The sequence below is a fragment of the Giraffa tippelskirchi genome, chromosome 3 (genome assembly GCF_054371585.1).
Source record: "Giraffa tippelskirchi isolate mGirTip1 chromosome 3, T2T-mGirTip1v1.2.pri, whole genome shotgun sequence".
Classification (NCBI taxonomy): Eukaryota; Metazoa; Chordata; class Mammalia; order Artiodactyla; family Giraffidae; genus Giraffa; species Giraffa tippelskirchi.
Genome location: NC_137277.1, coordinates 152,390,324 through 152,411,036, shown reverse-complemented (window position 1 = coordinate 152,411,036; position 20,713 = coordinate 152,390,324). Strand labels below are relative to the sequence as shown.

Genomic DNA, 20,713 nt, shown 5'->3' with positions numbered 1-20,713 from the left:
GTCCAAGGAGACAGTGTCCTTCCTATGCTGGTCACTTGGCATGTAATGTTTAATCTTACAACTCTGGCATGTTGGGCCTTAGAGATATTAGCTTCAAAGCAAAATCTGAACTCTTATTTCACATGCCATAGCTCGCCCTGCAATTCATTCATGTAAAAGAACTGCCTGGGTAATTGTGTTATCACTCCAATATAACATATGTACTATTTCTGCTCACTAGCGAAGGCTTCCATTAAATCCATCAAACCTTTCCAGCATGTAATTCTGACTGGCAGTTGCTCTCGTCCTCTAGCATTTTCTTTGCTAAAAGCTGGAGCCGAATGATGGGATCTTGGCACCCTGAATCTTCATATACTAAGTGCATGCCTCCTTCTGAATGGGAGCAGGGGTCTAGGACTCCACCTTATCTGACACCTCTCCCATCCTGACTGCAGCCTAAGCTCTAACTGAACTCACATCCCACCTCCTGCATGGACTGGTGCTGCCCCACCCATCGGGGGAACAGCTGTGTTTGAAAACGAGGTGCTGCCTCCCGTTGTGGATCCCAGCCCTCGGAGGAGACACGAAGAGACAGATATTCACGTACCCATGCAGTTCTCCAGTGGGACATCAGTGCTTATCCGAATGTCATCAATGGCAATTTCTCCCGCACGTCCTTTTCCTATAACTCCCTCGAACACAATCTAGAAGCAGGAAGAAAAAGGGCCAGGGTTAACTGAGCTTCTTGGTGCAAACAGTGCAAAGATTTCCAATTTTCTGTTAACTGTAGCTTAAAATCTGTGTGTGTGTGTGTGTGTGTGTGTGTGTGTGTGTGTGTGCGCGCGCATGCATGCGTGCGCGCATGCGCGCCTTACTGCACCTGGTACACATCTGTTGACCACATGGCTCTGGTACTTGAAATCTCAATTTAAAATGAGTTGGTTGAAATCAAATGCATATTTAAGGGGATTAAAAAATACATATATGTAACTAAGTGGTGGGTATTGCTGCCCAGTAACTAGAATGTATTGACTAAAAGGACTACAACCACAGCATGTTTAAAGGAGCGTTGAAATTTCCCTAGCCATGTTTGATTCTTTTTTTTTCCTCACAAATCTTTCAAATGCTCAACCCAGGTATTTGGAAACTCAAGCAGACATGAGCAGGTGGGGGTAATGTGAGAAATGTAGTGTACAGGTTTGAATCACCTTGGGGGTAACAGTATCTTGTGGCTCCATTATTACAACTAGAAGGGAAGTGATTTTTCTTCACCACTAGTTTGCTGACCACCTACTATGTGCCAGGCACCCTGACAGTTACAAAAGCTAAGAAGACAAGACCCTTTGCCTGGAGAATCTCACGGTCTAGTGGGTGAGACAAAAATACCAACAGGGAGTAGCTCCACAACACACTGAGGTTTCTAAGTAGGAAGGCAGGTGGGGGTGGGACTCAGGCTGTTTTGCAAACGTGAGAGTGACTGCAGGCTGCATGCAGGAGCCCCTAGGCTCAGGGGTCTCCAGTCAGCCCTCGATTTTGCCCTCCCCAGGTTCTCTCTGCAAACGAGTACATGTCCTCTGGCAAGCTGAGCGAGCAGTTGGCTGCCTCACCAGCCATCTGTTGCTGCCTCTCGTCTGGGGAGGAGCAGGTTAATGCTTTGGCTGGTTCTCAGTCACCTCTTCCACAGTGCCTGCTCTACCCAAGTTTCAGCCACAGCTGCGCATCCCCATCTGTGCCTCAGTCTCTCGCTCTGTGAGGGCAGAGATAATAGAATTCAACTCCTGGAGCTGCAGGGTGAGAACTCACTCATTTAGGAATGTCTCTGGTCTGCTGACCACTAAGCACCAACCGCCACCTGAACACTTGAGACAGGGTGGGGAGGCTGTTGCCCTCTCTTCCTCTGAGTTTCAGGGGTTCCCAGGGCCTCTTTTCTCCTGTGTGGAGGGTTTGTTTGTGTTTATTTCCCTGGCTTCTGTGTTCCTTTGTCAGCCTACCTGATAGCAATCTAAAATAAAATGGAGGGAAGAAACATTTGTTGGGGAAGATTTCAGCAGTATAAAAGGCAATAGGAGGAACAAAGAACCAAGTCTGGGTGTAGAGATAGGCACATTCTGAATAACAAATAAGAGTGTCATTTAGTTGCCATGGCAACGGGAGAAACACAATGAAAACAGCGGCGCTTAACCGCGTTCCCTAATGATGAATGGGCACGGCCTTTGAAATATTGAAACGCAGATCACAAGGATCCCCTCGGATCTCCGCACCGTCTCCCGTCGCCACCCCACCTGGTACTCCATGTCATAGCTGGGCAGAATGATGCGCCCGTGTTTCCACTCGCCGCCCTGGTCCTCGCGGATGACCCAGAGGAGCTTGCTCTCCTGGCTGGCTTCGCGCACCACCTGCAGCGCCACCCCGCGGCCGCCCGTGGCTTGGTACTGGAACTCCATGCACACGGGGCTCCGCGGCAGGTGGACCGGTGGGCTGATGAGTCGCGCGTACTGGCCCTCTCTCCGCCCATCACTCTGCAGCCGCAAGAAGTTCCTGTCATCTGGAGGGGGAAACAAGCCCAAGCAGAGGTCCCTGGTAAATGCTTGGGAAGGACACCAGCTGGCCGTTGTGGCCCCTCGGGGGCGGGGGGTAAGCGGGGGCAGAGTTTGGATGTCCTTTGTTTATTTATGAACTTGTTCTCCAGGCTCTGTGTTCCTTTTTTAGGGCTCTGATTCAAATGCTGCATCCCCTTAAGGCCCTTTCTTGATTGAGTCTTTATGTCAAGAAGGTCCCTCCTGCCTATTTTCCCTCCATCACTTCCTTGGTACCTTTTACATATGGCACCTGGCGCCATCTGCCTTAGGTCTTGGTTGGCTATATTGGTGCTTGTCTTTTCCTCCTAGATTCTGAGAGGCCAAGCCCACATTTTAATCATCATCGGCTTACCCAAAGGGCCAGGGCACTGTAATGAACTGAATAATAAGGGGTGAAGTGACTTCTAGACTAGAGGATGGTTCTGGCCAGGTGGTTTATGCTTCAAGCCTTTATCATCTTGGCTGGGCACTGTCCAACTGGAAGACATTTCAACCTTCTGTCTCCAGCAGTGCTCCTGGATGAAGCCTGGGCTCTAGTAACTGCAGCTCAGAAGCCCGGCATCCTTGTTCAAGTAGAGCAGGGAATGATGGCTGAATAGGAGTGGGGGATGGTTGGATGGCATCATCGACTCAATGGACATGAGTTTGAGCAAGCTCCAGGAGATGGTGAAGAACAGGGAAGCCTGGCGTGCTGCAGTCCATGGAGTTGAAGAGAGTCAGAAAGTTCTAAGCGACTGAACAATGAACAACAAAGGGGTGATGCAAGGGACCTGAGATCCCACTCCCTTCCCTGCCCTACCCTGGGGAGGCCTGAACGTGGCCTTTCTCAGAGAGTCAAGCAAATACAGACCCAATAAAACAGGTGTTGTCATCATCACTAATAAAAGCTATGTGTTTAGCAGAGAATATACACACATTGGGACATGAAGGTTTCACCCGTCCAAATGTTTGAAGAATGTGTCTTTCAGCTGATGCACTTTTAAATACATCAGGTACTCTGTGGGAGGCAGAGTTCCCTGTTGGTGGACCCCATGCCTTGCAGACACAGGTGTGGGGACCTGCACCCGCAAATCTAGTTCATGCAGGAGCATTTTGACCAGTTGCACAGAGAACAGGATGGCATTTGAGCAGAAAATCTCACTGTCTCCTTTTGGCCCTGAAACATCTTATGTTGAACATTTCTGCAAGACAGCAGTGGCCCTTTCCCAGTACATCAGACACCTCAGGATCATGTTAATCTGAAATGTGGGCACAGAGCTTTTTTTACTCAACAGGGACTGGGAACATCTTTGCCAGGGAAGGACAGGCAGGGACTCCAGAGCCCAGAATCAGCAGGGCACTCCTGGGCCACCCGTGTGCTGCTGTATACCTGCCAACATCATCTTTCTAGCGAGAGCTGCCTGTGGCAGTCCTCCCATCAGTGGCCCAGAAACAGCTCCTTCCCTCCTCCTGGCCACCTGTCTCCCTCCTCCCTGTCTCCCCTAAGTCCCTTCTGGTTAGATTCTCTGGGGTTATTGTTCTGGAAGCTACCCTCCCCTGAAGTCAAATTAGACCATTAAGATGCATAGTCAGGATTCCAGTTTGGGACACCTTAACCATCTAGAGGCACATCGGCCTAATACCCCACACCATGGGAGCTCTTCAAGGCCAAAGTTAGCACAGATAAGGAGGCAGCTGTCTACAGCAGAGAATTTCAATGATGGTGATCTGCTGAGGAGGAGACACTGGTGTCACAACCAGACACTCAAAGAACTTCTCAACCTGTGCTTCTCCTATCAGATCTCATTACTACAGGTATTAATGATAATAATTATAAGGCCTATTTGCATACTGCTTTACAGGTTACAAAGCATGTTGATCTGCCTTTATAATTTAATCATCGCTATACGCTTGTGAGCTGGGTCTTATGAATCTTTCTCTACACAAGATGCAGAAATCGAGGCTGGGAAAGGTTCAAGTGACTTGTCCGAAATAGAAAGGCTAGTGAGTAGCAAAGCTGGACTTAACTTCAGGTTTCTCTACCTTCATGCAGTAGGCCCTTCACTTCAGCTGTGCCACTGGTAACTTTGTCCCAAGTCCACGTGATCAGTCACATACGATTTAAGGCAAACTGGCTTCTCTACTGGGCGCTGTTCCCCTTTCCCCTTTTACCTGTAATTCTCTGCTTCCCCCTGACCCCCACCCCCACCACTTTTGCCAGTTCTTCTCCTCACCACTCTGTACATTTCAACAATAATGCCTCTCTTCTTTCAACAGCTCAGGCATTTACTGACCATACCACTGATTTTACCTGGTTTTTAAAAAGACTGGAGGCCATTTTCATGCATTTCAGCCCCCTGCCTTGTACTGAAATTAAATTGTTTGGTAGATGTCTTTTCTATTTCTTTGGTTCGACTATAAGGTCCTGGCCTTACACACAGGAGGGTTAAGAATGCTTCTTCTCCTTGCCCCTAGATAGTGACACATACATATATATGACAAAATTTTCTGTTCCCATGAATGAATGAATGATAAACACATGGATAAAGAATGTCATGAGGCTGTCTATCGGAAACAAGAACAGATCAGGAATCAGCTGGGCTCTGTAATTCCTCAGGTTCATATAATCTCACAATTCCCTCCCATCCTACTGAGCCAACAGCCCTTTTCAAAGGTGAGGTGATTTTTTTGAGACGTTCTGCTTTTTATTAAGGAACGTTTATACTGAAATATGAGTATGTATAAGTAAAAATGCACAACGGTTTTTGCAAAATAAATATACCTATAACCGATACGCAGATCTTAAAACAAGGTGACCTGTGGAAGCACCCAGTCCACTGAGCCACCAGTGACAACCCCCAAATGCTCCCATGCCCCAGTCATTTCCAAGACTTTACTGCTTCCACCTCGCATATAAAGGAAACCAGATTTCAGAGACTTATTATTCAGCCTTCTTCCTTCACAGTTTCACAAATAAGACCCACTGGCTGTCTGAAAATTGCTTGGCAGAAATACTGTCACTTGTGTGAATTTACATTCTTAAGCAGCAGGGGAATCATAGCATAATGGTTAGAATTTAGTCAGTAAAATGTGTGTGGAGGTGTAAAAAGCCGGGCTGGCTGGATTTTCTCCGGGTCTGCTTTATTTACCCATCCTGTTGCTAAAACTTCAGGCACCATGAGGCCAAAGGTGTCACAGACTGCCTCTCCTGGGGACCTGAGCTGGCCCCCCCCTTCTCCTCTCCTCTCTCCTCTCTCTCTCTCACAATAAGATGATAATCACTGTGCATGATTTAAAGGACCACTGGAAGACCAGGGAGTTAATGCTGGTGGCGTGCTAAGCACGAGCAGCTGAAGGATCATAACTCAGCGCTGACATCTGAGCTAATCCACTAGTTTGCAGAATCTCTAGACAAGCAGGCCTCTGAATTTCACTTAGTGAAATCACTTGTGCCCCACTTGTCTGTTAAGTGCTATGAGCTCGAGGGAAGAAAGATGATATGTAAATTTAAGGAATTAGCAGGAGACATCAGTCAGAAGGACGCTGAGCTGCAAAACGTCCCCGCCTGTCACTGAGAGAGGACTGATTAGAAGCAGGACATCATGAAGGAATGACTTCGGTCAAGAGAAGCCCAGAGAGGGGGAGAGGAAGAGCAGGGGCAAGAGAACTGATGTGAGTTGAGCACCTCGTGGTGCCAGACATCACGCTGGGGGCTTCGTTGTCTTCCGTAATCTTCCTGTGAAAAAGTATGATGTTCTCCATTTTTACCAAAAAGGAAACAGAGGCTCAGAGAATTGAAAAGTGTGTCCCAGACCACTCCTAGAGAGGGATGGAAGTAGGATCTGAACCCTCATTGGACCAAGTAAAATCGCCAGAGCCTCACCTCTCATGGGGGCTGGTATCCTAACATTTGCTAATCTTTTAAAGGCTCAGTCTTCCCATCTGTGAAATGGATACAATAATAGCAATATTGCATAGGGCTGGAAGGAGGAGGAAATGGCAAGAGCCTTTTAAAGTGCTTTGCATAGGAACAGGGGCACAGTAGAAGCTCCATAAAAGCTATGATCTTTATTTCTACTACCATCCCTGAACACTCTGCCTCCTGTTATTGTTCAGCCGCTAAGTCACGTCTGACTCTTTGCAACCCTGTGGACTGCAGCATGCCAGGCTTCCCTGTCCTTCATCATCTTCTGGAGTTTGCTTAAGCTCATGTCCATTGAGTCAGTGATGCTATCCCACCATCTCATCCTCTGTTGCCCCCTTGTCCTCCTGCCTTCAATCTTTCCCAGAATAAGGGTCTTTACCAGTCAGTTGGCTTTTTGCATCAGGTGGCTGAAGTATTGGAACTTCAGCTTTGCTGGCTTTTTTGTTTCTTTTAGAAAGAAAAAGGGTCCAAAGAGCCCCAATAACCTGGGAAGACCAATCGGAGACTCAAAGGAAGTAAGGTTTGGCTCAAGGACAGTAAAGATGTTCTCTGGAATAAGATAGTTCCCAGATACGTCCTAACCCCAGAAATGGGCCAGCCCCATGCTATACACCAGGCATTGTTGACCACATGTCTTTTGGGTCAATCTACAGTAGACAAAATAAAAGAATACCTGATTCTGGAATGAGAGTGGGGCCCCAAAAGACCATTTAGAAGGGGCCAGCCCTGTTGTTCAGAGGAACCACACTGAAAACATCCCCAGCATAGCTGTCCGCCTTTGCTTTAAATTCTCCAAAGCAGGAGTTTCCAAAGGCCATGCTGGCAATGTGTTTTTTTTTGGTGTTTTTTTGGTTGGGGGTGCAGCCCTAACTGTCAGAAATGTCTTAAATTCAGTTTTAAGTTTTCCCACTGTCATTTAGACACGTCATTCTTTTTTTTTTTTTTTTAATAAATTGATTTATTTTAGTTGGGGGCTAATTACTTTACAATATTGTAATAGTTTTTGCCATACATTGACATGAATCAGCCATGAGTTTACATGTGTTCCCCTTCCTGGACCCCTCACCCACCTCCCTCCCCATGTCATTCTTCTATTCCTCCATGAAGTACAGCCAATTTCTGTCCTCTGACTAAGAAACCTGTTCACTCCTGAAGAATTAAGACCCTGGTCTTTGCTTCCTTGGGAAATATAACCCTGGCCTCTTTAAATGTGTACTTTGCTCAGTTCAGTGCTTCAGCTCCTTTGAGTCCCGGCAACCCTGTCTCTGCTGTGAGTGAAGCACATGCAATGTCAGTGGACTTTGCTCTTCTAGAACATTCTACTTTATGGCCCACCACTGCCAAACACAGAAGTTTTAGCAGACAATGACTGTTGATGACTTGATAGAGCAGAGGGTTGGCCTTGCATGGGTGGGCTACTTTACTGATTTGCTTGGACTTTAGCGGAAAAGCCCTTTGGATGGTTAAGAGGTCCCAAAACATGACAACTGACTGGTTAAGAACCAAGTCTGCCTGCTAGAGGTTGTCTTCTTTATTTTTTTGTAGTTTGATGGCAGTAATGTTGCCAGTGGATGGTTTCCAACAAGAAAACAATGTAGAGGAAATACATTTAGCTGCAGAAAGAGAATGAAACAAAAATGTCCCAAAGATACAATCCCTCTCCTCCCAGACCTGACATACTTGGGAGGCATTCTGCTAGGTCCTTGACTCAAAACATCTGTTGTTGCCTATGACACAGGGAAAACAATCACAAGGGAATGAATAACAGGAGTTCAAAAGGGCAGAGAGGAAGTGCAGAGGACAAGGTCGCTCAGGCATCTTAACCTGCTGCTGTCTCTAGGAAGGGTCTCCTGACATTTCACCTGGCGATTTACGACCACATCTGGCTTCAGCTGCATAAGTGCTGGGTGATCATGTGAATGTTCCTGGCCCAACAGCAATGGAATCAATGGCGCCGACACCTTACCAAACCCTGAAATAAATCACCAGTCTATCCTCCTGGCTATCGCAAAGCCAAACACACCATCTGTCCAACACACACATCTCCTGGCTAGCATCTTGCCCTCCTGCTAGAACAGCCATCTGAAAGACTATTTAGTGCTGCGGGAGATGGAGTCTCTTCATATAGGTCATGCTTAAAACGTGAGTCAGCCCCTCAGCTGGCCTCCCAAGGTCAGCCTATGTCTACTAAGTTCCTCAAATTAACAACTGGTTAAGGGAAACATTGACTTTGGATGAACTCCACAGAATGTTCTCAAGGTTTACAATTGACCAGTTTGTGGACATTTGAGGTTTCAGGCTTGGGTTTTGCAGAAGTCTATCTGGAGCTGATTTTTTTGGTATGTCAGCTTTTATGAAGGTTTGCAATCAAGACATTATCACACTGCCCCTTCACTGTCAATCTACACACTCAACCAATCATGATTTGCAGAAGATAAGGCAAAATAGTTTCTCCTTTTTACTGCTGTGTTTTCTACAGAGTCAGAGATATTTTCCTCCCTACAGTCCACAAAGAAGGGCCACTATGCTTTCCTCTTCCAGTTGATGTTATTCCTTAAATATGGCTTTCTTTTAGCCCAGCTGCTCCTGGTCTTTAATTTTAATCTAGCCTGGTCTAAGCCTGAGAAGTTCCCGTCTCCATATCTGTAGTGGCTGTGCCCCAGCCAAGTCACAGTAACTGCTTTCTGAAAGTAATTCAAGCTAATGGCAATTCCGTGTCTAGACTGTTTGCTGCCATCAGCCCCACCTATGAGGAAGGTCTTTTGAGCTCAGAGAGTTGCTTTTTAATTCAAAGAGTCACTGCTAGCTCACCACCCCAAATCAAGCCCATTGTGAGCAAGTGACTCATCTCTTTCACTGATTCCTTTGTGACCATCTACTGACCATCCCCAGCTACATTTAATCCTCTTTTGTGCATGTCCTATGGTGAATCATAGTCCTGGTCCTCCACACTCCTGGAATTTATTCAGCAGCCCAATGTGCATTACAACAGCCCTACATCTGATGGAATAGCCGCCATTTGTAAAATCTGAGTATTTCAAAACATTGTATTCTTGACTTACTCTCACTTGTTTTTGAATCCACAGTAGAGGTTCTGGTCTCTCAATCTAATAAACATGCAAATGCTAGGTAGCCAGAGCTCTATCCTTTTATAAAGGCCAACTAGTCCCAACAGCTTTTGCCTGTTTTCTTTATGTTACTTCCATGACTTAAAGTTACTGAAATGAAGTAATATTGAAGTCATACTTCATTAGGTCAACAAACCTATCAAACACATATTTAGGGTGACCACACACTTGAAGATGCTGAGGCTGACCTGGCATAGCACCCTTTGTATCTAGCCTTGTCTCATTCCTGAAGATAATAATAATAAAACAATTTTTATTACTACAATTGCTATTACTTAGTATCTTTACTCTTTTTGATTGAATGACATAGTTCTGATACTGTCTATGTTACTTGCTGACTTTACTGTGTTACTCACTCAGGTAGAATGACAGTGACAAAAGTACCAGGCACTGAACACTCCCAGGAAGGGGTCAAAGAAAAGACACATCCCCCTAATTATCTGCCTCTTGGTTTACACCAAACCAAGGAGCAGCAGCAGCAGCAATGGCCCAGGAAGTTACTCTTGTGTTCATGTCACAAGGTGCTCGAGCAGTGCTGACCAAGACAGCATCCTGTGATGACTGGCGTGTTCTCCACCCGCTGTGGCTGGTATGATGGAGGGACTGAAGTTTTAGCTGAATTTAATTCTGATTAAAATTAAATTAGCCACATGTGGCTAGTGGCTTCCATATGAAGCAGGGCAGATCTAGACACACAGGTTCACCATAGCATCCCTTTGCCTTGTTCCTTGCTGACCTGAACTTGATCATCCTCAAAATTGTGTTTCTAACCAGTGCACCTAAATTCCGTTTTCGATCAGTGCACCTGAGAATGTCTGCAGGAGCTACAGTGGCTCCCACTGGGGAAACATTTTCAGTGTTATTGCAGTTACAGGGCAAAGGCAAAGTGCCTTCTCAGAGAGGGCTTCCCAGGTGGCACTAGTGGTAAAGAACCCACCTAGCCAATGCAGGAGACAAAAGAGATGTGGATTCAGTCCCTGGGTCAGGAAGATCCCCTGGAGGAGGGCACAGCAACCCACTCCAGGAATTCAGAACAGGGTCCCCAGGGGCTACTATGAACACACTCCAGGGTTCTAAGTCACAAGTAAAGAGCTAAAAAAAGAAATTCTGAGTGTCTTGAAAGACTATCTTGAAAAACAAAAACAGTGGAATAAAACCAGAGGGTGTCTTGTCAGCCTTAAGCAATTCTTTCCACTAGCTAGAAGAACCGAACTAATTGCTTACTTAAAAGGAAAAGAAAAGAAGAAAACAAAACAAGAGAAAAGAATGAAATCAGAAAACATTTAAGGAATGTAAGTCGTTTTCACAGACAGTTCTAATCAAATAGCCTGTTATGATATTTCAACATGGCTATTTCCTTTTTTCTTTCCTGCCTTCTCCCTCTGCACTTGATGGAGACACCTCCTTTCTTAAGTGTAATTACTTTTGTTTACCTATCTAACAAGGAGATAAAACACCTGGCACACTTAAAGAGTGGTGCGGTCTCTTCTTTGTGGAGGGGTGAAGTGTGGGTGACACAGTGGCTTTCAGGCTTGACTTAGAAGGTCCTGTGATTTTGAACCCGTTAGCATTTGCCCTGCCCCTAACCAAGCACAGCTGTTTCCTTTCTCCCAACTGCTCCCCTCGGGGCCCCAGTTTTTTTTTTTTTTTAAGAAATAGAAGAAGAAGAAAAAAGGACCACCCTGAACAGAAGGGGCTTTCTATCCTCTCCTGCTTAGAATCCAGTGTCATGTTTTGTAAGGAGAAGGACAGTGGGAAATACAGCAAATGATTCTTTAAATCATTGGAGGACGGACAGAAAGGCTCTGAAGACAATATTATGATTCAGTTTTCTGGAGGCGGCGTCCAAGGGCCGCTTTTGCAAACCTCAGGGATTCCTCTGGAAGAGGAAAATTGTTATTTTCTTTCTCAGTTTCTTAAGGGAGAAACAACATTAGATCTAGCAGTGCCTCATGGCCCTAATTTTCTTTCTCTCCCTATCCAGCCAGCCAAGGTTGGACTGCTGCCCGCTCTTCGAGATTGCTCTGAAAAGCCCTCCCAAACCACAGGGTATAATGAATCAAGCGGAATGAGGGCAAGGATGAGGATCTCCAGCCAGTAGCTGGGGTTGACCAACGGGGCATCAGGTGAGGGCCAGGGCAGGGCGAGGAGCGGGCAGAGAGGAACCTTGTCAAACAGAGAGTAACTTAAGCTCTTCCCAAAGTGTCACTTGCAAATTGGCAGCCTTGGAGCCTGGATGGGGCTGACCTCAGGCCTTCCTAGAGAATATCTGCTCAGAAGAGTGCAAGGGAGAAAGTGGAATTGTTAGAAAGAAACTGAGGATGGATGCTGAATAAGATTTGGTAAATCTCCCTTTGCTATATCATCTACACCCCTTCATGCAAAGCACCTTTGCCAAGCTGTCCCCTTATATACACACCACACACACACACACACACATGCATGTAAACCACAAACACACTCAAACACAAACATACACACACACACATATGCACACATTTACACGTGCACGCAAACCAAACACATGCATATCCATATTTACAAACACACAAAATCGACACATAAAAACATAACATATGCACATACAGACACAACCACAAATACCTTGTGAAAGAAACACATGCACAAACACACACACACAATGCACAGGTACACACCTATAAATGTGTATACACCCAGACACACACCCTGCAAATCTCCTTTACGTTTGTATAAAAAGTGGGGGTTGGGAAAAACAACCAATTAATTGGGCCAAGTCTCAAAGGAGAGGAAATGAAATGAAAAATCCAGGCTGGGTTATAAAAATAAGTTATTTTTTTCCAACGTGCAGGAGGCTCATTATATTAATTAAACATTATTGCCGTGAACGAGACGGGGGAGGGTGATTAAGGCTGGGACGAGGGTAAGTGCTCTCCCCCGCTGCCCAGGGCGATGGTGATCTTCAGATATTAATCTCTCTGAGCACTCATATGCTGAAGAGATAAACACTTGAAATATGAAAATGTTTTTCTCCAGAGCAGACGCCGTGACCCTCCGGGAAAGCGAGTGCAGGCCGAGTCAGAAGGCGGCCTGTGGTGCTCCCCCAGCATCTGTTCCACTAACACGCCGGGGGAGGGGGGGACATGGCCAGGCCTGGGGGTGAGGGGCAGCAGAGTCACTCTGGGAGACTCTGCACCAGGGGATGCCTCTCCCACTTTCCTTCTCTAGGCAGGCAACGTATGATCTACTAATTTCTAGAATTAACCTCTTTCCTCTCAAACTCTTTTGGGGGCCTCAGGTCCAAGAGCATTGAAAGCTAACTCGTGATGTGCTAGAGCAACATCTACTATGTACTGGCTTGAGAGAGCCGATTGTGGAATTTTCTGGAAGTTTGTAAGCCAGCTGCTGAAACACAAGCATTATTACCAATGGCACTATATAAAGTTACCCAGAAATAAAGTATATTAAAAAACAAAAGGAAATAAATTTTCAAAGTGCAATACTTCCTAATTATTTTAATACATGTTACCAGTACACATGACTCCAAAGTTATTTATATCTATTGTATCTGCGTGATGGAAAAAACTAAGGCTGTGTTACTTACTTCTCCACTCTGCCTCTGATGATGTCATGTTGGTAGCTTGCGTTCAACCACAGTGGGAGGATTTACACCACAGAGTGGCAAGCATTACAAAGCAGATTTAAAAAAGAAAAAATCCTGGTGGTTAAACCTTACAGGAACACTGCTATAAAAAGCCTGCCACAGTACAGAGTGTGGATAACTCTTGTTTCTACCTGCTTAGAAGGGCTAAAGACAACCCCCCTCTATACTTTGGCCACCTGATTCGAAGAGCCGACTCCCTGAAAAAGACCCTGATGCTGGTAAAGATTGAAGGCAAAAGGAGAAGGGAGTGGCAGAGGATGAGATGGTTAGAATGCATCACCAACTCAATGGGCATAAATTTGAGCAAACTCTAGGAGATGGTGGAGGATAAGGAGCCTGGCATGCTGCAGTCCATGGGGTCGCAAAGAGTCAGACATGACTTAGCACCTGAACAACAACAACAACTCTGTCACCAGTGTCAGGAGAGGCTTTGAGACCAAGTGGGTGGCTTCCTAATATTCCAAGGTCTGGCAGCGATGTTCTTGGAGAGGCCAAGTGGTTCAGGCCCTTGACTTGGTTTTCGACAGAAGTGATGATACCCAGAAGTAGCAGTCAAGGAGTTTGGGCCAGGAGTTTCCCAATGAGCCATTTTAGGAACAATACCCAGCTTGGAGCTGACCAGAGGCTCTGTACTGGTGATGGTGAGCACTGACTATGGGAACAAAGGGACGTTGACTCATCCCTCTCCTAGGAACTCCCAACTGCTCTTTTTCTTCTTCTTTTACCTTAGCCTCTCTCACCCCCTCCCAACTTTCAGGCTGCACTGTAATCACAAGAGAGGGCCAGGAACCACCAACCAGCTATTCTGTTGGGTGACGTTGTCAGCAAAGACTCGGTGGTTTGTGGGCAAAGAGCAGAGGACTGTTCCATGGTGGGAAGTTATTAGGAAGCTCTTCAGGGAATCTAGAGCTGAAAAAACATGGTGCAGGCTGGTCTTGCGCGTGTGTTAAGTCGCTTTAGTCATGTTGCACTCTTTGCCACCCCATGGACTATCGCCCACCAGGCTCCTCTGTCCATGGGGTTCTCCAGGCAAGAATACTGGAGTGAGTTGCCATGCCCTCCCCTCCAGGGGATCTTCCTGACCCAGGAATCGAATCTGTGTCTCCTGCGTTGCAGGTGGATTCTTTATCACTAAGCCACCAGGGAAGTCCACTCTCAACTCATCACTCATGGATGGCTTACCTGGAAACGTCCGGTCGTCGGGGCTGGAACTGCTGGCCCAGGTGCTCCTGAGCCACTTGGCGTGATCGTACATCCAACCACAGGGCTCCTCCGGGAAATCAAAGTTGCAATTGAATCCTGAAGGGAGCTGCAAATCTTTGTCTGAAAGGAAAACAAAACCCAAAACAAGGCAAATGAAATGGGCCCGGAGAACAGCCACAGTGGTGCTATTTAAACCTCTGGCAGGGCCTAAGGGGAGAGCAGAGAAAGCAATGGCTCCCTTTGCTTATTCATTGAACCCATCTTGGCGATGGTTGGCTTTCGGGTCAGCCTTTGGTCTCATCCTTCCCAGGCATGAAAGCCAAGTCTGCCAGTGGTTCCCATAGTCAGCAATTATAAATGAGGCCACCGAATGGCTGCAGGCTCTAATCAGCCTCTTCTGTCCACCTTGGAGAGCAGACAAATGTGAAAATCGCTGTTCCCTAAATGCCAGAGAAGAATGTCTCCCCAGTGCCTCGGTGGAAGGCGGGATCCTGCCAACCTGGCTGTCAGCAGTGATGGGCAGCCCGTTGGCATCCGCAGAGGCTGGAGTTCGAAATGCAGGAGGTGCTGGCTGGGGAGGAGAAAGTGACCTCGCAAACAAGGAGGGCTTGTTTGCTCCCCTTCACCTCCCTGTGCCAGGTCTCTTGTTTCAGAGGACCAGTCAGTTCAGAATCCCCAGGGGGAGGTGCTGCCAGGAGGGCAACTTGGCATGTTAAGGGCAAAAAACGAGACCAGCCTGCCACCCAGCTCAGCACCAACCAGGAGGAAGAATAATTTCACATAGTTTGGAGTGCCCCAAGGCCAGGATTCCAGGGGCAGCAGAGAATGGAAATCTAAGAAGAGACCACACGATGGCTTGTCTCCATCTGCAGGGCTGTTCACCTCTAAGTGAATAGACTGAACCCAAGAGTTTCTTTTGAGGTTCCACTCAGCTCTAAAAATCCAGTCTGAGCTGGTGCCAAACATGTGATGAAGTGGGGGTGGGGGGAGAAAGAGAGGAAATGGGAACCCAAATTAGGACTCTTGGCTGCGGAGACAGCGGAAAAATGCTGCTCAATGCTGGGAGCAGGGAGGAAGTGGGGTCTTTGGCCTTTTCACTTCCCTTCTCAGGCTTCCCAGAGCGGAATTTCCGTGGGGAAGACCTAGAATGCAGGTTAGGAAGTCGAAAGGGAACAACAGACTGATGGCAACAAGCTGTTCCCACCCTGGGGACGAGGAGGGCTCACCACTGAGGGGAGGGCCCTGCTGGCCTGGGGGCACACGGCAGATTGCCACTGGGTGCTGCTCGTCTCTTCCCCTTCCCAAGAAAGAATATTTAATATTTGCCCATCCTTGGCCAAAGTCAGCATGAGAACAAACACATGGAATCTATTACGGCAGCATCAACCTGTGGCTTGGAAAAGTCAGCCCTTCGCCCTCACCATTCCCTTTTCCCGACAACTTCTAAATTTCTATTTTTCCATTCAAAAATATGGAGTAATTCAATATAGCATAATTCCTCTCGAATGTTTATATGCATACTGTATCTCAGGAACCCAATTCCACAAAGAGATCTTTTGCTAAAAAAAAAAAAAAAGAGAGAGAAGGGGGAAACCACTAAAGAAACCCCAAATGAGACAAACCACACTATAAACGGGAAAATTATATTCAACTTCTGATTTGCAACAGAACTCTTAAATTTTCCTTTGGATTGGCATTTAGATAAAAACCTTCCTTTTGCCCTCCACCAAGCTAACTCTGCTAATCCAACACCACACAGTAAATGAATGCATTCCCCTTTTGGCTCTCAAACTCTTTCAAACATGTCTTGGAAGATTCTCCAAGTCTCTTTCTCCTCTTCATAAAACAAAAACAAGTTCATTAAAATGTCAGAATTCTGAATTCAACTATCCCTGACCAAGAGTGTCCCCCACCACCCGCCCACACAATATACAAAAGTGCATTCCTAAAAGCATATGCATTAAATTATCATTTTGCAGTCATACAACTTCAGCATTTATTTTTGGCTCTCCTCCCATTCTTCTTTGTAGTCATTTTTGGGAGCCATCTACCCCATCAGCACAGTTCCTTGGACTGTCAAGTGGTTAAGGGCATGGGTTCCACAGACTTTACCATCCATCTATCCACTGACTGGGTGCTAGGTTTTTATGTCTCCATCACTTCCTCAGCCTCTTCACCAATCTTCCCTCAGTTGGTTTAATGATCAGCAATTCACTGTAAATTGAGGCTGTCAAGCATTTAATCCTGGTCAAAAATGCCAGGTGTTTCAAAATTTGTGGTTTGTTAGGAATGTCCTCATATTCTGTGGCCTTAGCAGGAAGATTTAAAATGTGATGTCCTTCTTGGGCTCTGCCAATTATTGTTTTTTTAATCTGAGTTGGATATGCTTAGGAGAGAAAATGAAAATGATATAGATTTCCCATGTGACGAGGTCGATCGGAAATGAAGAGGCCCTGAGTGTTGAGGGACAACTGAGGTGGCTTTTCGTACTTCTGCCTTTGTCACTGACCTCACTCGCCTTATGGAGAATGCAATGCCCACTCTTAGAGTCATTACTGTCACGCTTTCTCAGCTAGTGATGGTGAAGACACAGGGAAATGCAGGTAAGTCATGGTTAACTGCTGAGTTAACCCAACTGTTGTGTTCCACTGACCAAGTCACCCAGCTGACAGCAAGATCTCCCTTTGACTGTGCTGTGGTCACAGCAATCACGGTTGTGGATTCCAAAGATAGGAAGTGAAGGCTCGGAAAGGAGACTTCTCAATGGAGTTCTCCTTGGGTAGACCCTTATTTCAGCTGATGACCAGTATACTGGTTTTTCCAATATCTGAATCCTTCTAGATAGGTGTTATATAGCCACTGCCCCAAGCCCTGAAGTACCACACCTTCCTGACCTCTGACCAAGGGGCCCCCAGTTCCTGGCCCCAGCCATGGACCAGCCTCCACTGTGACTGGCTGGCACCCATGCCACCCCGGATGAAATACAACCACCACCCGAGCCTCACCATCCTCAAAGCTGCAGTTCTCCCCACAGTCCGTGGCCTCCTCGTCAGTGGGGTACGGGGTGGTGGTCTCTTCACTCTTCACGGTGGGTCCCAGTGTCTCAACTGTGGGCTTTGAGTCTGCAGAGAGGCAAAGTACGGGAGTGAATCCTTCAGGCAGCAGCCTATGTCACACCTAGCAGGAGGAAGATGCCAAAGAGACTTCACTTTCACTTTTCCCATTCATGCACTGGAGAAGGAAATGGCAACCCACTCCAGTATTCTCGCCTGGAGAATCCCAGGGATGGCGGAGCCTGGTGGGCTGCCGTCTATAGGGTCGCACAGAGTCGGACACGACTGAAGCGACTTAGCAGCAGCAGCAGCAGCCAAGGGTGGGCCTTTCAAGATGGAAGGAGAAAGGAAAGCCAAGGTGGACACACACACACACACACACACACACACACACACACACACACACACACACACACCACCCATAACCTGTGTTAAGGAGAATGGTCCCTACACACACACACACACACACACACACACACACACACACACACACACCACCCATAACCTGTGTTAAGGAGAATGGTCCCTAGCTGTAGAAACAGCCATGACAGAGGGATGAACACAAACCCACTTGTTTACTCTACTGCAGAGGGTCTGAGACCAACACAAAAGGCCATGCCAGGCCGTAATGAATGTGGGTGACACTGACCCCAGGTGGGACTCAACCATGCCCTGGGTGTTCTGTTTAAGACAGAATCTGTTTAAGACTCTGGACCTGGTGGTCTAGTGGTTAAGACTCCACGCTTCCAGTGCAGGAAATGTGGGTTCAATTCCTGGTCAGGGAAGATCCCACATGCAACATGGCATGGCCAAAAATGTAAAAAAAAAAAAAAAGATCACTTAAAGACACAAGTATGAGTGACACACATAGTGAACGACATCTATCAAAAATGGTTTGCAAAAAAGTCTGGGTTAACACAGTAAGTTCCATCCTGCGAAAGACACCTGTCTGTACATGGACCCTTGTGTGGCCAGTGGAGTGCCCCTGGCTTGGCCCAGCTGGCACATGGAACAGGCCTTCTCATCTCTACTTTCTCTGAGTCAGACAGTGCCTTTTTGAACCAAAGCTAACCCGACCTGGGAGCCCATCTGTTACAGGATCATCAGAAGCACAGGGGCTGAAGCCACAGCCAAGCCATGGGGAGGTGGGACCCCAGACACTTCCTGTTTGCACAAAACTGAATAGAAAAGAATAGGGCTCAAAGGGACTCAGACTCTATTCAGTGGAAATCATTTAGGGCTGTGCCTTTAGGTCAGGGTGTGGCAAGTACAAATGCTTCTCCGACACAAACCACCTCTGTAAGGGAGGGTGGCCCACTGAGGGGGGCAGGGAGGGTAAAGGGCTTCAGAGGAGGTGGTAGAGGAACCCCACATGCCTGATGTAAAGGAAGCCACCACCGTGATGGCTCCAAGTGGGGAGGTGGCCAATGTGGCCAGATCTTGCAAAAAGATGTCTCTTCCCACACATAAAGCAAAAAAAAAAAAAAATCCCAAGGAAAATCTCCAGACTTGTCAATGTTGGCAACTGATTCAAAATATGAGGAGCAGGCAACCAAACCTGGCTGGGCAAACCTGGCTGCAGGCAGGCAGTTCTGCCCTCGGCTCTAGGTGATCTATTCACCCATCCATTCACTTGCTGATTTGTTGCTGCCAGTCATTCATTCAGCAACCATTCGAGAAGTGAATGAAAGCATGAGTCAGGTGCTAGGTGGGGCCCCAAGGAATGCTGGAAACCGATGTTTAAGTCTGCGTGTTGTGAGGTGGGGTCTTCATCCCAGGGCTGGCCTCCCATAAGACTCCCCAAAAAAGCCTGTGCGCGGCTCCTACCATTTCTATATGCATTCTTTGCGCTACTGTATGTAATTAGGCATCTTTGTCAGCACCCTTCAGGATACCATTTAATAAAGCTGGGAGCCGAAGGAAATCACTAAACGCACTGAATAGCTTTTACACGGTCGACTTCCCATCTTTCTGCTATTAAATACTATGCGTGTAACCTTTCATACTTCCTTTTGCCATGTTTGCCTCTCACTCACAGTAAATAGCAAACAACCTCAAAGCATCCTAATTTGTAAGTTCAAAATTGTCACCGTGTCACAGAACCTCCAACACCATTGTAAAGCAACTATGGGCAGCAAGGCAAGAAATAATCATTGGAAACACAAACAAACGAACAGGTGAAGTAGCCCTGTCAAATTATTTAGCTGCAGCAACTCAACCCAGCCCATTCTATTCCCTGTTATCCTTTTGGGGTAGAAAAGAAGAAGGGAACAAAGGTGAATCGCAGAAATGAATGGAAATGTGAAAAGCAGAAAGCCACAAGGACTGGGAGAGCGATTCCAGGAAATGTCAGAGTGGGTGAGCTTTTGGCAGAGATGTAAAATGTTAAATCCAGTGGCAAGGGGGGCGGGCAAGGCAGTGAGAGGGCAGGACGTGTGAATGAAAGTGAGGGGATGACAGCCGGCCTCCGTGTCCACTGTGTTTGTACTGGACACTTAGATGTAACTGCCCATCACGTTACGCTATCCGGCAATTGAAACCAGATGTCAGAGACTTCAAAGGGAAGGAGGCTGGGTGGAGGGTGTTGAGGTCCTACTCTCATCTTCCAAAGAATGGCCAGGAGGACTTTGAAATGAGAAACCTGTTGCTAACCATCTCCAGTGTCATCTGGGCCAGCTTGGGAGGGGCAGTAAGAGGAAAAGGCTATTAGCGGTTGTTCGGTAGGTCATAAAGCAGGGCCAGCCTGGGAGAGGCGTGGCACAGGGGTAACGGGGACAGGAGTGAAGTATGAGTCAGCTCTCAGCTAGCTGAGTGGCCCCTAGCAAGTGGCTCCTCTCCCTGGGACTCAATTTCCCCTTTCTAGATCAGTGATCTTTTTCAAGCTGTATGTCACCCTGTTAACAGGTTGTGGATCAATGTCGTGGGTCAGGACTAGCATTTTAAAATAGGGACTCTGAAAAAAAAAAAATAGGGACCATGATATTTCAGAGGGTACTCGTGTTAGCACTGCTTTGGGAACTTTTGTTTCAATCACATTTACTTATTATAACAAGTTTATCAGGTGCCAGGCAGGAGGTTAAGTACTTTATTATTTTATTGAATCCTCATGACAACCCTGAGGGGTGTAGATATACTACAGTCACCCTCGTTCTTCAGCTAAGATACCCGAGATTGGCAGAGGCTGGACTTGAACTTGGCAATCTGTCCCTAGAGCCCGGGCTAGG

General features: G+C 46.8%; 1 protein-coding gene across 13 annotated transcripts in view; it reads right to left on the bottom strand.

The window, feature by feature from the left end:
- The window catches only part of NRP2 (neuropilin 2), a 121,423-nt gene that overhangs the window by 32,882 nt on the left and 67,828 nt on the right, over positions 1–20,713 (bottom strand). For 7 of the 13 annotated variants that reach the window (XM_081577751.1, XM_081577752.1, XM_081577757.1 and 4 more), the window contains exons 11-14: positions 17,442–17,558; positions 14,416–14,556; positions 2,262–2,524; positions 587–683 (exon numbers count right to left, since the gene is read on the bottom strand). In XM_081577751.1, coding sequence (XP_081433877.1) covers positions 587–683; positions 2,262–2,524; positions 14,416–14,556; positions 17,442–17,558 — 618 coding nt within the window. Of the gene's footprint in view, positions 1–564; positions 684–2,261; positions 2,525–13,173; positions 13,210–14,415; positions 14,557–17,441; positions 17,559–20,713 lie in introns of all 13 variants that reach the window. The other 6 variants (XM_081577749.1, XM_081577750.1, XM_081577753.1 and 3 more) reach the window with 2 other exon arrangements.